This window comes from Sus scrofa, chromosome 15 (assembly GCF_054392235.1).
Source record: "Sus scrofa isolate SSC_HxYL_T2T_F1_AM1 chromosome 15, Sscrofa_HxYL_maternal_Yorkshire_Landrace_v2.0, whole genome shotgun sequence".
Classification (NCBI taxonomy): Eukaryota; Metazoa; Chordata; class Mammalia; order Artiodactyla; family Suidae; genus Sus; species Sus scrofa.
Window position 1 is genome coordinate 119,366,821 of NC_139397.1, and position 16,897 is coordinate 119,383,717.

Here is a 16,897-nt window from a genome sequence, read left to right on the forward strand (position 1 = left end):
GCATCTTTGCCAAACCTGCACAGCATTTGTTCATTTGAAAATTTTATGGCATTTTAGCCCTTATTTCATAAAAACTAATGAACGGAAGAAACAAATTTGATGCTAGCATAACTCAAACTTAAAAACAGAGATGAAAGCCAACAGGATGCTTGCTGAAAGTCTCAAATCTTTACTCTCATCAGTGTTTTGAACTTAAACACATCTATTGATAATCATTTGTGAAAGAAAACAATTAAAAATGCTGGGAATAGCAGTAAATTATTTATGAAAGACGTAGATTTCAATATTTCCTACAAAGTGTTTTTATTTCTAAGTGGATATTAAATATTTTTAAAAATATTTAAAAAAATTGCAACAGAAAATAAACATCAAAGGGCTTTTCCCATTAGAATCCAACAATTCTCAAATTTCTTGGAAACAGTTTCTAAACAGCTAAGAGTATTAACAGTAAATTGTAGACTATAGGAAAAGAATTGCTTCATACTTCCTGAGTCTTTTCAAATTAAAGCTCTGTATGTCAGTGATTTTAGATTTTTTTGTTGTTGTTGCTGATACTTTGCTAAGGAAACAATATGGCTAGTCTATTTTTAAAAAATCTACGAAAATACAATAAAATGTTTACTACTCCAGTCTACTGTTGGTCTGTTTTGTGTTGGTCTGGCAAATTGAGGTCGTCTTCTGTACCAAAAACAACATAATGGAAAGGAAAGACTTAATACAGTGTTATCTGTGAAAAGAGCTGAGACAAAAACACAGGAAGACAAACAGAAATTTAAGAAGATACTCATGTTTATTTGATTTACATCTGACAAAGCAAAAGTAGGTATACAAAGAGCTGTTTGACAAAGTCAAGCTCCAGATATCAAACAACAGTATCTCCCTGGCAGCCCCAGAGGGCACCCATGCCACTCCCAGGCAGCTGTGCTGGCAATGCAACCACTCAATGTAGGTGCGGCTGTGCTGTGCGTGGAGTACAGGCTTGCAGGCATCCCAAAGGAGTGGGCCACTGACTACTAAGAGCTCTAGGTCCAGATGTCAAAAGTCAAAATTATTACCAACAAGTACTAATTATGTACCAGAATGGTCAGAAAAAATTACAGGCTTTGAATACTGTATAAAATACACCTTTTCTAGAGAATAGGCTCTTGAGAGCTGCCTTTATTTCCTCCCTTTGCCAAAGTTTGTTCGTTCAGGTCAAATCAAGGACATAGAGTACAGAATTTTTTTTTTTTTTTAAAGCTACTTTAACAATGGTCATTAACTTTTCCCCAAGACCCATGCCTAAGGCTATTTACATCACATTTGGGATCATCATAATTCAGGAGAATTTTAAATTCTGAGTTCACAGGGAAGGTATTCCTCCTAGTAGATAACAGGATACTCAGAAATACCTGAGATGTAATCACCGAGAACCTTCAGTAGAAAAAAAAAAGACTGGAGTTTCCTATACTGGCATCAAAGTACATACACAGTTGATAACAGAAAAACTAAAATGTGAACACTGCTAAAACATAACAGATAAATTAAGAAGGAACTTGCTACAAGGCTCTAGTTCTTAACTATACTTTATACATAATTTCATCATAATAGAGATTCTCAAGCTGTACCAAAAATGATTTCAGGTGGAAATTGCAAAAACAGCAAAACTCAATTTCAAAACAGGATTCATTTTTATTTTTTATTGTTTTTTAAATTTTATAATGATTTTTATTTTTTCCATTATAGCTGGTTTACAGTGTTCTGTCAATTTTCTACTATACAAGGTAGAAAGGTGATCCAGTTACATATACATGCATATAGCCTAGGATTCCTTTTTAGGGACAAGCATGCACCAGTATACAATCACTGTATTTCTGGTGGGATAGTAACATCAACTGAATTTTCAAAAACCAAAGTCTGGTTCTCTTCAATCAGATGGGCTTATTTGGCTGTGAATATATCCCCACCCTGCCTCCAAAGTGATCATTTTCACATTGGTAATTTTCAAAGTATACTAATTATACAGAACACTCTAAAATCTAGCTTGATTTATAGGTGTTTATATAATAGACATAAAAATCTGATAATTTAACACTTGTACCACTCTCTGGCCCTATATTTTCCTATTTCCTGATGTTTCTTGGAAACTGGCAATAGGAAGATTATACTTGCTTAGAGAATAAATAAAAAGCTTAAGGGATTTGCTTAAAATAAGCACCCTGGAGTTACTTTATGAAGTAGAAACTCAAATATTATCATTTAAAATGTGAATTGGAATATTTTAGAAATTTCAACATCAGGAATTCTTTTGGTCCACGTTCAGGGACACTTACATTCACTTATAGACCAGCTGGAATCCCTTCTGAACATTCACGTGTGTGGTCTGCTGACTTCAGAATGACTGAGCAAGGGGGAGAGAATGGGGAGAGGACACACTTTTTTTTTAAAGAAATTTATGTAGAAAAGTTCTATTAAAAGATTCTAAAAACCATGGAAAAGTCACCCATCTTCCTACTGCATGTGCGTTGGTTTTTCCACCTGAAGGAGAGGCAGCTCAAGAGATGAGAAGGACCCTCCTCCGGCCTTCTAACAGGTGTATGGATGGGAGCCACTCATCAAGAATTCTCCAGGAGGAGTTCCCATTGTGGCTCAGTAGGTTAAGGACCTGGCACAAGCTGTGGAGTAGGGTTCAGATGCAGCTTGGATCTGGTGTTGCCATGGCTACAGCTCTGATTTGACTCCTAGCTTGGGAACTTCCAAATGCTGCAGGTGTGGCCGTAAAAAGAAAGAAAGAAAGAAAAAAAAAAAGAATTCTCCAGAAAAATGCCTTTCAGTTATGTTGGAAAAAAGGAGCAAAACATTTGCAAATTAAGCACCAAAATGAACAAGTAACATACTTCCCATTTTCAAAAATCATTAGCCCCCTCCTTCATCTTCTCTCCATTATGCCTTTCATGTAGTGGCATTTCTTTCTGAACTGCACTGCCAAGATAAGGCCATGTCACCTTGGTCAGCAACCCTCGGAAAACAGAAAGAAAGAAAGAAAACAAATCTGCTTCTTCCCAATTCACACCCTTGCATCACACTGCTGAAAACGGAAACCTAAGCCCCAAGTTTCACTTTGCCATTTCACACAGTTTGTTTAAAAAAAATAAAAAAGGAATCCCAGAGGGAAAAAAAAAAAGCTCTGACTTTCCCTTTAAAAAGTTCATTCTCAAATTCTACAGATATTGAGAAAAAGGCATATGTGTTTTTGTTTTATTTTATATTAAAAAAAAACACAATCTCAAAGCAAGCACCTGGGTTTTACTTCAGTTTATAATAATTTACTGTGCCTGAGAATTTTTGTGCAAATACATGTCATCTTTCATTAAAGATATGCATAGCACATTTGGGAGAAAATTTTGTTGCAACCAACTTTCCTTACAAAAAAACTTACAGACATAAATACACAACACTCTCTAATTCCTACTGATTGCACTTCTGGTTTAACCCTTCCAGCCTCCAAGGAAATCTGAAAGACATGTAACATTGTTCATATGCCTCGGCCACTGCACTTATTCAGAAGAAATATTCTGAAAATAAGTTTCCTTGGTTCCAATGTACCCATATTTTCTTTCTTAAAAGTAAATCCCACCTACCCCCCACTCACGTTGTTTTTGGGGGGGATGTTGTATAAAAATACAAATTAAAAAATGAACTCTTATTAATCACAAAAACAAAAGGAATGTGGATGATGTCTGGGCTCCCAGGGGCTCAAAGGCCTGCAAACAAAGCAAAAAGGGAGTCTCCACTACTCTGATCTTATGAAAAAGGTAAAATTTCTTGTTTGATAATGCAGGAAGCATTCTCTTTGGTGGATGTGTAATTTCACCAGACATTAACAGGGGCCAACATAAAAGGTGTCCTTCTCTTGTCTCAACAACAGACTGAGTTAATTTCAGCAACCCTCCAGAATAGCTTTCTAAAGGCAACCTCAGTGCTGCTCCTTCTTTCTTCCTGTCTCCCAACTTGGGTCTTCCCTGCTTATGCTCATCAGAAGTAAATGTGCGACCAAGTTCAGGGTTTCTGGTGTGTTTCCATATTAATGAATTTATTTTCTAGTCACTTTTTATTTTCAAGACCAGAAAAACCACCAGATGGACGACGTTAAACCTTTCCTCTTTTTCTGCCTCCAAACACACATAACCCATTCATTTATACTTCCAAGTTATCAGTCAGACCTCATGCTCTAGGGCCTCATTCCAACTCTGCTTCTATTCTCCCACTTTCCTCTTCCCACATTCACAACCCTTCTGCAACATTCCTTTTCTTTCAGACAAGACTACATGTATCAGTGCAAATCTTTCCTTCATGTGCTAACTTGTTAGAGAGGTCAGTCAGCGGCTAGACCTCAGTCCTCCTTCAGGATATCCATTTTGGGTGAGGATGTGCAAACTGGGGTGCCAAAGCTACCCATCATGACCGGAAGACTCTGATTCCTCCTCAGTCCACTCAATAAATTGCTACCTGAATTTAAATAGATAGCAGAGCTTGGTCTTTGAAGACCATTTTCTGCCTCTTGGCTTCTTCCATTTGCCCGGGCTTCCGGGGTCTTGATCACTCTGGCTATCCCCAGTCTCTTCAGCCTCTCCACCAAGTTCATCTTCAACTGGCCGACATCAGGAGGGTTTCGGGACGGTCTCAAGCCATACATCTCTTGAAGGAATGTTTCAGCTGGTCGAGAGGCCAAAAAATTGTCAGAGAGATGCACTCGAGGCTCAAGGGGCAAAGGAGAAGGGCAAGGTGAGTGGGATGGTGAATTTGGTGGTGTGGAAGGGATAGCTGGGCCTCTAGGGAGAGGCTGGAGGAGAGGGTTCTCTGAAACTGGGCTGTGGTATACTTTAGCAGAGATGCCTCGCTCTTGCAGAAGTTTGGCCAAGCTCATCGTACTGCTGAAGGTTGTGGTGGAATCTCGTCGGTTGGTGATGGATTCACTGATGCTGAGTCTATAGGACAGAGCAGGAGAATTCACCGCCGTGTTTGATGAACTGCTACCACTACTGCCACATCCTAATGAAGGGAAGCCAGAGCTTCACCAAGAAAGAAAGAAAGGAAAAACAAAAGCAGGAGAATGATTTTAAGAGTAAAAAGTAATTCCGGTCAGCATTTAAAGTAATTAGGGTAGCTATCCATAGTAAATATAGAGGAACAGGCCACACAACATCAGTATCTGAGGAATGAAAAATCTGCTGTTACCTCAATGATTAGTTATTTGTAATTTAGCCATTAACTTATTGAAATATGTTTCTTTTCATAGAATATGAAAAAGTTCACTCTTAGATAACTTTACTTTTTAAACTTTTGTTTTTATTTTTTTTATTTTTTTTATTTTTTAGTTTTTGGTCTTTTTGTCTTTGTTGTTGTTGTTGCTATTTCTTGGGCCGCTCCCGCGGCATATGGAGGTTCCCAGGCTAGGGGTTTAATGGGAGCTGTAGCCACCAGCCTATGCCAGAGCCACAGCAACGCAGGATCCGAGCCGCGTCTGCAGCCTACACCACAGCTCACGGCAACGCCGGATCGTTAACCCACTGAGCAAGGGCAGGGACCAAACCCACAACCTCATGGTTCCTAGTCGGATTCGTTAACCACTGCACCACAACAGGAACTCCTAAACTTTTGTTTGTTTGCTTTTTGGTCTTTTTAGGGCCATACCTGCGGATATGGAAGTCCCCAGGCTAGGGGTGTCAGAGCTGCTGTTGCCGGTCTACCCCGCAGCCAAAGCAATGCCAGATCCGAGCTGCGTCTGCGACCTACACCACAGCTCCTGGCAACGTCAGATCCTTAACCCACTGAGTGAGGCCAGGGATTAAACCCTCATCCTCATGGATACTAGTCAGGTTCATTACTGCTGAGCCATGATGGGAACCCCAGGATAACTTTATTTTTAAAAATGAAATCTAAAATATGTATCTGGAAATACAGTTAAATTTTATGATGAAAAATAAAAAATTTAAATATTAAAGTAAACTTTATAATTTTTTATTAATATATCCATTCCATGAAATGAAATATACCAAGAGACAATAATCCATGATTTAATAATCTTCGACCTTTTAGAAAATACAATCTTTCATAATTAAACCAAAAATGCTCTTCTAAGGAGAAACATTTTTTTAAACTTTCAATTTTATATGATTGAGAATAAAGTTCTAATCGTTAAATTTCCACTTTCAAGGATGTTAATTCCAAACAACACAAGCATAAGGATATCCACGGAATGAATTTTTCTCAATCTTGACTGAAAGCATGCATTCTGGGGAAATTACAAATAATTAAAAGCTTTGACAGCTATCAGGATCGTTCCTCTCACTTTATGTTTTGTTAAAAAGAAGAAAAAACTAAATAAGCAATCAGGTACTCAAGGAAATGGTAATAGAATGGAGAGGGTATTTCTTTGGCAAATAATTTCCCCTTGAGCAAACATTACCAGCATTTAATAGATAAACTTCCACATTAAAACAAAATATTCAGAATATCTAGATATTAAGATTTTTAAAGACTATGAACAAAATGCAAATTTAGGGTCGATAAGTAAACTTTTTGACTCCTTAGTAAGCTAGTCCAATTAGGAGACTCTAATCTGAGGCGGTCTGTCTCCTGTACTCGCAGTCTCCCTGTCTCTGCTTTGTAGTAGAACTGCCCATCCCTTCCTAGATTATTTAACCACTACCAAACCAAAGGATGTGTGGAGAGTCTCCTCAGGAACCAATTTTATAAAATCTGTTATCGTGCTGACTATTTGAACAAGGTAGAAAAACTGCAGATGTGTCTGTTTATTAGACACTTTATTGAGGTCTTTATAGAAAGCACCCAAATGGCTTACCTAAACAATCAATTTGCTTTTTTGCAGACATTGTGAATCATATCCTTTCCCTCCACACTGGCAGCTAGAAAGTTACGACTCAAGTACATGGCTCCCCTTACTTACCAAATATATAAGATTTTATAGCACAATTTGTACACTAGTTTTATCTATCCATTTTATATCCTTTCTCTTGATTCCTCTCTGCTTCATTTTTCTTCTCTACTTCCAGTTAACATATCTCTGCAATGCTCTACAAATCTCTGAAAACCACCTTAGAGTCTTTTGGGAATTGATGGGATAGAAATTGCGGCAATATTGCTTATTACTCTATTCTGTATAATAAATACTTTGGAATGCCCAGAGGGTTCTGGCTTTGCCCTCAGCTTCTGGGAGGTAATCTGTGCCATATCTCCAAAAGTGCATTTGTTTAGGGTAGAGCCTGGCCATACTAGATCTTGGGGTGGACCTGGCCACACCCAATAGTTGTAAGATGGGGATTGGCCATAATAGAAAGAGCAACCAGGTGATTCAAGGTGGAAGCTTTAGGTCAGTGGACCCAGAGGTGAGTTCAACCATATGGGTCATCAGTCATTCGTGATTACACACTGAAGCCTCAATAAAAAATCCAGACGCTGAGGCTTAGGTGAACTTCCTTGGTTGGCAATACCCTTGTTTACAGTCACACATAGATGCCAGGAAGTAATGAATCTTAAGGATAAAGGAAGCTTCGTGTGAGGAACCTTCCCAGACTCTGTGTTTCTTCCTTTGGCTAATTTTATCCTGTAACTTTTCCCTGCAATAAATAATAACAAAACCACATCAATAGCAGCTTTCAGTGAGTTCTGCGAGTCCTTCTGGAAAATTTACTAAACAAGAGCATGGTTTTGGGAAGTCCCTGAATTTGCAGGTGGGATCAGAAGTGAGGGCAGTCTTGCATGGAAGGCTGGTCCCTCAAGTCTTACAGTTTGACTAACTCTGACGTAGTTCCATCTGGATCACTTACTCACTGTCTGCCCCTGGACCAGCCACCTGAACTTTCTATGCCTCACTTTCTTCATTTAGACACTACATATTTGCTTACCCTGCCTACTTCAGAGAAATAATGATCAAATGAGAATATAACGTGCAAGGATTCTAAAGACAAATTATCACAGAACGCTGATTAAAATTCTGAGGAGACAGTAAATTAAAAAAGAAATTCATGAAAACACAGTTGAGGAAGCTGTAAAGCCTCAAAGTGCCCAGCCCTTCTTACCTGGGAGTAACCTGAGTGATATCAGAGGGGTGTAAGATCCTACAGGTGGTGAAGGTGAATGTCGAGTTTGTGCACGACAGACACTTTCCTGGGTTTGAGGTTGCAACTAAAGTAAAGAGTTTTAGGAAATCAAATACAAAATTGAAAGACTAGGTTAATAATGTAAAACAGTCATCATAATTTATTAATAATATAGCACTTAATCAAATGTCTTTTGTACAAAAATTCCCAAATCTAGAAATGATATAAATATTACATTAGTATCAACTGGTTAGTATACAGCCGAATCCTTCAATAATTTGAAACTGTAATTCAAAAGTATCTAAAATAGCTTAGAAATAAGACAAAAACACAGTCTGAAAAAAATGCATTTTAAAAAACCCCTCAGGCTAAGAGCTAGTCATCAGATATTTCTAGTTAAACTATCTACTCCAGCAGTTCTCCAAGTGTGGTTTGCACCTTGGTGGGAACCTACAGGTCAAAATCACTCTCACAGCCATGTTAAGATGCTATCTGCCTCTTTGACTGGGTTGGCATTTGCACTGCTGGTGCCTTCGCACAAGGCAAGGTGATGGCGCCAAGCTGTACAAGTGGTATTCGCCAATGCCGTCCAATTACAGTAGGAAAAAGACAAAAGCCAGAATCACACAAAAATGTCCCTGATGAAGAAGTAAAACTTATTTATTAAATCTTGTCCTTCGAATCTGTTTACTATTCTGTGTGATGAACAGGAAATAAGCATTAAACACTGCACATACCACGATACAATGGTTTTCTGTGGGAAAAGTACATGTGCAATTAAGTTTTACATTTTCCCCCCTGTAGAACACCATTTTTACCTAAAAGAACAAGTAACACAAAAACTACAATTACTCAGACTTGGATATCTGGCAACATTTTCTTGAAAATGAATGTAGTGAGCCTGACTCTTCAGGAAAATAATTGATGGGATTTGTTGCCAGGGATACAATTTGAGTTTCCAAGTGAAAATTAGTGTTTTGGTAGACTTGTATCCATCACTGAGAGCTTGAAAGTTTTCTTTTCTTTTATCTTTTTAGGGCTGTGACTGCAGCATATGCAAGTTACCAGGCTAGGGGTCGAATTGGAGCTATAGCTTCTAGCCTACACCACAGCCACAGCAATGCCAGATTCAAGCCATATCTGTGACCTACACCACAGCTCACAACAATGCTGGATCCTTAACCCACTGAGTGAGGCCAGGGATCAAACCCACGTCCTATGGATACTAGTCAGATTCATTTCTGCTGAGCCACGATGGGAATTCCTTAAAAGCTTTCTAACATTAAAAGACTTACCCAATGAGAAAGGTGGTAATATTACACAATTTTAATATATCATATAATGAAAAGTGCCAACATTTGGAAGAACTATGTAACTCAGTGAACCAATATTTTCCAAATGACCAATGCATGCCGTTAAAAAATCATGCATGGGTAAAAGACGCATTCAAAGTGTAGGACAGACCAATAGATTTTAATGTGGCAAAGTTGAAAAGTTCACTAATAGGGTTTTAGGTTCACATTGCTACAAACCTTAAAGAAACTATCACTGATGAAGTTTTGGTATAATATCAAAGAATATCCACTAATACCTCAGAGGCTATTAAAATACTTTTTCCTTTTTTAACTACCTATTTGTGTAAGGCTGCATTTTATTCATACTCTTCAATCAAAACAACATACCGTAAAGGACCCAATGTAAAAGTTGATATAAGAATCCAACTATTTTCTATTAAACCATAAACTAGAGACTTGCAAAACCGTAAAAATTTCTCACTACTTAGAAAAATAGAGCTATTTTTCATAAAACATACTTGTGTTAACAAGTAACTATTTTAAAATACTGAGCTAATATTTTTATAATTTTTTAGTTTTGATTTCTAACATGGTATCTATCAACCCACACAGATAAGCTCTCTGGAATTCTCAATGATTTTTAAGAGTGTAAAGAGATCCTGAGTCCAAAGGTTTGTGATCCACTAAGTGAATTGCTCTCTCTTTCTCTCTCTCTCTGCCTGATCTATTTACGCAGGTTAGCTAAAAAGCAGAGGGAATTAGAAGGGCCACTTATGTTATAGATTTCCATTATCTTATATTCAAGATTGAGTAAATTCCAGTAAGATTTAGAGGCAGTCAAGTGACCATACAGCTATGCGGAAAGTCAAGTATTACTGGTATTATAAACTCAACCGAGCCCTCTTCTCACCTGTAACTGGACCACCAGCTGAAGTCACGGGAGGCAGGAAGATTCCTGTTACTGGCTGGGATATTGATGGTTTCTGTTCCACTTGAAGAGGTTGCTGAACCTGAAAAGTGATACCTTCCTCTTCATCTTCTTCTAAATCTGAGAGGTGATAGATGGTATCCTTGGGCAACTGGGTAAAGCCTTTAGTGATGACACCTGGCCGTGGGTCAAGAATGGTTCCTAAATTTGGTTGAGCAAGTTGCTGCCACTGATGCAGAGTTTGTGATCCTGCGTATGCAAGCCAAAAGAGGGGCATGTTTAAAATTGCCTAAAAATATTAAATCTTGAAAGAGAAGCTAAAATTACATGTATATGGAGAACAGTATGGTTAAAAAACTAAATGTAGAACTACCATATGATCCAGCAATCTCACTCCTGGGCATATATCTTGGAGAAAACCATAATTTGAAAAGATAAATGCACCCAAACATTCACTGCAGCACTATTTACAATAACCAAGACATGCAAGCAATCTAAATGTCCATCAACAGAGGAATGGGTTAAGCAGATGTGGTACATATATACAATGGAATATTACTCAACCATAAAAAAGAGCAAAATAATGCCACTTGCAGCAACATGGATGGACCTACAGATTATCATACTAAGTGAACTAAATCAAAGAAAGACAAGTATCATATGATATCACTTATATGTGGAATCTAATAACAAATGATAGAAAAGAACTTATTTACAAAACAGAAATAGACTCACAGACTTCAAAATCAAACTTATGGCTACCAAAGGGGAAACACAGCAGGGAAAAATAAATTAGAAGTTGGGGATTAACAAATAATATACTACTAACTGTTAAATAACAAGGACCCACTATATAGCATAGGGAAATCTACTCAATATTCTATAATAACCTACATGGGAAAAGGATCTGAAAGAGAATGTATATATGTATATGTATAACTGATCCACTTTGCTATAACCCTGAATCTAACACTACATTGTAAGTCAACTGTACTCCAATAAAATTCAAAATAAAATAAAATAAAATCATATGTGTAAAAAAGTAATGATAATAATAAAGCTACTTATTTGGTCTTAGTATTTTGGTAAAATTTGTAAATTAAAGTTCTCTGTGGAAGACTGACAAGACGCTAAAGGTATGAGTAATAATCTATTTCAAAAGTTAACTTCAAAAAGGCAAATTTTACCAAAACATTAAGATGAAATTTTGCGTAATGCAGACCCCTTTTATGATAATAGCAGAGGAGCATCTGATGATTGTCAATATTCCATAAAACAAAGAAATCTATTTAGTTTTTTTTTTTTGTTTGTTTTGGTTTTTAGGGCTGCACCTGCAGCATATGGAAATTTCCAGGCTAGGGGTCAAATCAGAGCTACAGCCGGCCTACACCACATGGGATTTGAGCTGTGTCTGCAAACTACTCCACAGCTTAAGGCAATGCCAGATCCTTAACCCACTGAACAAGGCCAGGGATTGAACCTGCATCCTCGTAGATACTAGTCGGGTTTGTAACCTGCTGAGTCACAGCTCAACTCAATTCAACTCTATTTTGAATTCAAGTTCCATCTTAAACTGAACTGAACTGAAATTAAAAGAACTGAACAATAGAAAAATATAGACACACATATTTCTAAGTAAATGACACTTCTTGGGTAAAGAACTCTTTTTTGAAAAAGTAGAGATGAAGTATTACATTTAGATTATTTTATTCATCTACTACATCAGATTGATTTTACCATGAAAACTGCTGTCAAGGATATTCTTTAGCAAAGGGCAAGACAAGATTACTCCTCCTCCCTCACATTTGTATAAAACCAACATGAGTTGAAGAGAACTGACAGCTGATGGCTTGGAGACTGCAGATCTCCTCATTCCTTTTCCACAAAGTACTGCAGTGCACAGTCACACGGACAGCAAAGATTTAGAGATAAAAAGTATCTTCTGCACACAGGGTTCTTATAATTACAAGAGAAATCTCAATTCTGGGGGAAGGCAGAGCCAATAAACAACATGGCTTAGAAATGGCCTTTACTTATTTATTACCTTCAAGGGGCTTGACAATTTGTAATTTTTCAGGCATAAAACCTCGAAGGCAAGTGGCACTGCTGAGGTCCGTGATCTCCGACTGGTCCGTGCAGAAAGAGGCAAGGCTCTCTGTGGGGGTGCCACAGCCATTAACCCCTTCTTTCTGGTCAGCCAGAACCTGGATCTTCCGCTCCCATTCTTCAGCAAAGAACTGCTTCTCGCTTAAGTAGTTCTGTCGCCGCAGACTCAGACGATGCAGTGCTGTTGCCAAATCGCTCTCTGCAGAGGGTCCTGGTTGATCCACCTTCTGAACATTCCTACAGGAAAATCACATTCACTGACTAGATCTGTGAGAGTCATGAGCACAGCACAGACCTCTCCTTTCCACAATGGGGACTGTTGAAGAGCTTGATCCTAAAAACCTGTATTTTTTTCCCTAGATATGGGGAATACAGAAATAGTAACAACATACTAAAATCTCTAATACTACTATATAACATTTTAATAGATCATTTCAAGTGATTTCAGATAGGCCAAAACATACTTTATTACTACGTTGTGTTTACTAACTTTTCTGTTTCACTTAACTTATGAAACGACAGATAATGACCATCTATAAATTCAGTTTAGACAGTCAAAAAAGTAAATATTACCATATTTCACTGAATCTATAATACCACTGATGGCAAGGGGTATCATTATTTTACTACTCTTAAGAAAGAAAAAAAATGCTACCCATTAAATTATGACATGTCATTAGCTACAAAAATAGAAAATTTTAAATTGGGCCATAGAATTTTCTATGCATATTATAGACATTTAAAAGAAAACAACAAGATTTGTAAATACTGCTTTCTCATAGTTCTGCAATACATTTTTTTTCATTAAATTTTTTTTTTTTTTGGTCTTTTGTCTTTTTTGTTGTTGTTTTGTTGTTGTTGTTGTTGTTGCTATTTCTTGGGCTGCTCCCGCGGCATATGGAGGTTCCCAGGCTAGGGGTTGAATCGGAGCTGTAGCCACCGGCCTATGCCAGAGCCACAGCAACACAGGATCCGAGCCGCATCTGCAACCTACACCACAGCTCACGGCAACGTCGGATCGTTAACCCACTGAGCAAGGGCAGGGACCGAACCCGAAACCTCATGGTTCCTAGTCGGATTCGTTAACCACTGCGCCACGACGGGAACTCCTCATTAAATATTTTAAAAATTGGAGGTATCTTATAATTGATACCAAAAGAAAGAGCAGAAAGCTGAGTTTTAGTTATTCCATGTGTGAATTCAAATAGATCTGTTTGTTAGATCTTTTCTTAAGGTAACTGTGAACAATGAGGTAGTATTGACACATAATACTACTGTGGGTACAGAATCTACCTGTACAGAGCAGGCAATGCAACTGAAAACTCAGGGTGATGGACTTCTGCGTTAGGAAACTGTCTCTCAGGTGCCAAACATCTAATTTTCAAAAACATTCAGCTGACTTTCTAGTACTTTTCTCTAATTTCTAGTTGTATGTAAGTCAATGAACTGAACTAATGAAAAAAAGAAAGAAAATCCAAATTTAAGCAAGTAGGAATTGAAAAGCAATCTACTTTTCCTCAGTAGGTATTCAAGATTATTGTTTATTCTACAGGCACCAAAGGAGCTGAGATTATGAGCATGGGTTATGAGAAAGTGTTACCTAATGCTATGCATAACTGCCAATGACCAAACAGATTCAAGCAAATTTGATTTTGAACATGAAGCTTTAGATTCAAATTTTGCCAAGCCAAAGAAGAAAGTAGTAAAGAATTTTATAGTTCAGTGCAAACTCCATTTTGAATATACTTAATTAAACTTAACCTTTTTGGGAGTTCCTGTCGAGGCTCAGAGGAAACCAATCTGATTAGCATCCATGAGGATGCAGGTTCTATCCCTGGCCTCGCTCAGTGGTTAAGGATCCAGCGTTGCCATGAGCTATGGTGCAGGTCACAGATGTGGCTCATATCCTGCATTGCTGTGGCCGTGGTATATAGGCCAGCAGCTACAGCTCCGATTGGACCCCTAGCCTGGGAACCGCCATATGCCGTGGGTACGGCTCTAAAAAAATAAAAAATAAAAAAATAAACTTAGTCTTTTCATTACAAGTAATGATAGAGGGAATCATTATTAAATGAAAACTGACATTCCAGAACCTCCTTGGGGCAGCACAAACTCCTTGGGGAGTTTGTGTAAATCTAGTTTCTTACCCTGGGTCCTCCTCCAAGTTGCTCCCTTGGATCGTTTTGTTCTCTGTTTGTTGTAAACCAGACTCAAAAGGTTTTGCTGTCATGATGACACTTGAACGGTTGGAGCCTGGAATGGGCAGCAGGGCCGGGAATGGGACAGAGCGGCCCCGTGTGTCATTGGCAACTTTGACAGTATCAAACACCCGCTTCTGTTGGACTCTGTCAAAAAAGAAGTGTTCATTACTGCCACTGCCTGCCACTGGAGTGCTCTAGAAAAGAGACATGTAAGTTCATTAAAACTAAAGCCATCCTGACTAGTCTCTGAAACTTAGGAGAAATTATTAAAAAATAAATTTTGGGATAAGAGAATGTTCTCACAAATGTGAGCATTATGAGGAAAAAACTAAACTGTAAGCAGATTTACTACTGAATCTCATAATACCGATCACTTTGGATTGTGACTTCTTTATCATTTCCATCCTGGTGGCTGAGTAACAACACATGTGACTGGTACTCACTTTTGCTTGAAGAGAGAAGATTCCTCATCCAAACTTAACTTCTTCCGCATGGTCCCCTCAATCTCAGCTGCCAGAGATTCCTAGGAAAAAGAGCTTGAGCTTATTACTACAGTGATTACCTAAGAAGCCTGTTAGGAGAAATAAATTGTCTTTAACTTAAGTAACAGAGTTTCCAGAATCCAATACTTTTGGTGTTATAATAAAAGAAAATACAAGAAAATAGTCAGGCTGAAATACAGGGGGAAAAAGAGACATTCTGGAAATGAAACTTTTAAACAAGGAACCAACTACTTTTCCATGATATATTTTTACAGGAAAACAGTGGGAAAAACCAATTATGATAAATAAAAATATTACATATGCAGACACACAAAAAGAAAAGGTTTGAAGGCTATAAATCAAGATGTTAAAAGTAGTCCTGTGGAGGTCAGGATTTGATGGTATTTAACTATTTTTTTTTACATATCTGTAATTTCTAACTTTTCTATAATAACCACATAACTTTTTTTTTTTGGTAAAAATTTTATACTATAAAAAGAAAATTAGGCAAGCTCCCCCTTTCCCTGGCCAGGAATGAAGATTCAACAGCATGGGTGGTATGCTCAGTGGGGCTGAACTGAAATTGCTGGAACTGGGGGTGCTTGTATGAACTCATGATTTTTAAATAGACACTATGTAAACATGGATATGAATGGAAAGATAGAGATGTGTTCATGTGGGTGTGTATGAACATAAACATACTTGTCAGTTTTAGAGGGCCTGAAAGCAATGAGACTCTGGTGGCAATGGATAGCTAGCACCCAGATTTTGGATTCTAAATATCATTCCTCATTAAAAATAACCAGAGTGGCTTGGAGAAATGAATGATCCCAGGACTGGGCCAGGGAAAGGACAAGATGAGCTTGAAGGAGATTCCCCTGGCCATATCTGGGAAAATTTAAGTATCAAAATAAAAAACAGTAATAATGGATTATAATCCATTGATTAAACTGTGACTCCATAAGTCTATACTGACATAACTTGAAGAACAAAAGAATAAATAAATGAAACAAAAAAGTTCTAACTTACAAAAGGATGCCAATCAATAAACATTGAAAAAATAATGGAATTAGAAAATCACCATTTGGCAATCATCATTGTAGTAACTAAGGCAGATATAAAGCATCAATGGGTATTAAAACTAGTGGGTAAAGTTTGATGAGGAACAGAATATTTAAACAATCTTGAAGTATCACCTCATGAAAATAGTAATTTTGATCACTTGGTTAAGGTTGCAAAGCTAATTAGTAACACTAATTCAATTAACCATTAATTAACAAAGATTAACTTGCCAGTGGAAAAAAACTGGCAGATACTACATTATTAAGCAAGAGAGCAAAGTTAATTAACACCATCAATAATGGGATAAATAGACAATGTGTGCCTCCCAATGCAATGTACTGAGAAGAGCACGGCATTATTTCTGCTAAAAATGCATTGCTTGAATTTAACTGTGGGGAAACAATGGACAAACCCAAATTGAGGACATTCTGCAAAGGTCATAAAAGACAAAGCAAAGACAGAACTGTCCCAGACTAAAACAACCAAATGCAATGCATCCTTCAAAAGATATTGATGAGACAATTGGCAAAATTTAAGTGGACTCTGTGGATGAGATAGTGATCAAATCGTAGCAATGTCAATATCCTAAAGTTGATGGTTGTTATGTGGTTATATAGGAGGGTGTCTCTCTTTTTAATAAATACACACTAAAGTATTAAGGGGTAATAGAGTTATCTGTAACTTTCTGTTAAATGGTCCAGAAAAAATAAAGAGAACAATA

At 37.6% G+C, this 16,897-nt stretch overlaps 1 protein-coding gene and 1 long non-coding RNA gene across 5 annotated transcripts in view; both read right to left on the reverse strand.

The window, feature by feature from the left end:
- LOC146396078 (uncharacterized) overlaps positions 1-16,897 on the reverse strand; it is a 1,511,729-nt gene that overhangs the window by 1,080,405 nt on the left and 414,427 nt on the right. The gene's annotated exons all lie outside the window — the stretch shown is intronic.
- The window catches only part of TRAK2 (trafficking kinesin protein 2), a 64,700-nt gene continuing 48,574 nt past the window's right edge, over positions 772-16,897 (reverse strand). For all 4 annotated transcript variants that reach the window (XM_021075699.2, XM_013982331.3, XM_021075698.2 and 1 more), the window contains 6 exons: positions 15,076-15,155; positions 14,579-14,776; positions 12,370-12,668; positions 10,308-10,574; positions 8,082-8,187; positions 772-5,051 (listed from right to left, as the gene is read on the reverse strand). In XM_021075699.2, the coding sequence (XP_020931358.1) occupies positions 4,373-5,051; positions 8,082-8,187; positions 10,308-10,574; positions 12,370-12,668; positions 14,579-14,776; positions 15,076-15,155 (1,629 nt within the window). In that variant the 3' untranslated portion in view covers positions 772-4,372. The remainder of the gene's footprint in view (positions 5,052-8,081; positions 8,188-10,307; positions 10,575-12,369; positions 12,669-14,578; positions 14,777-15,075; positions 15,156-16,897) is intronic.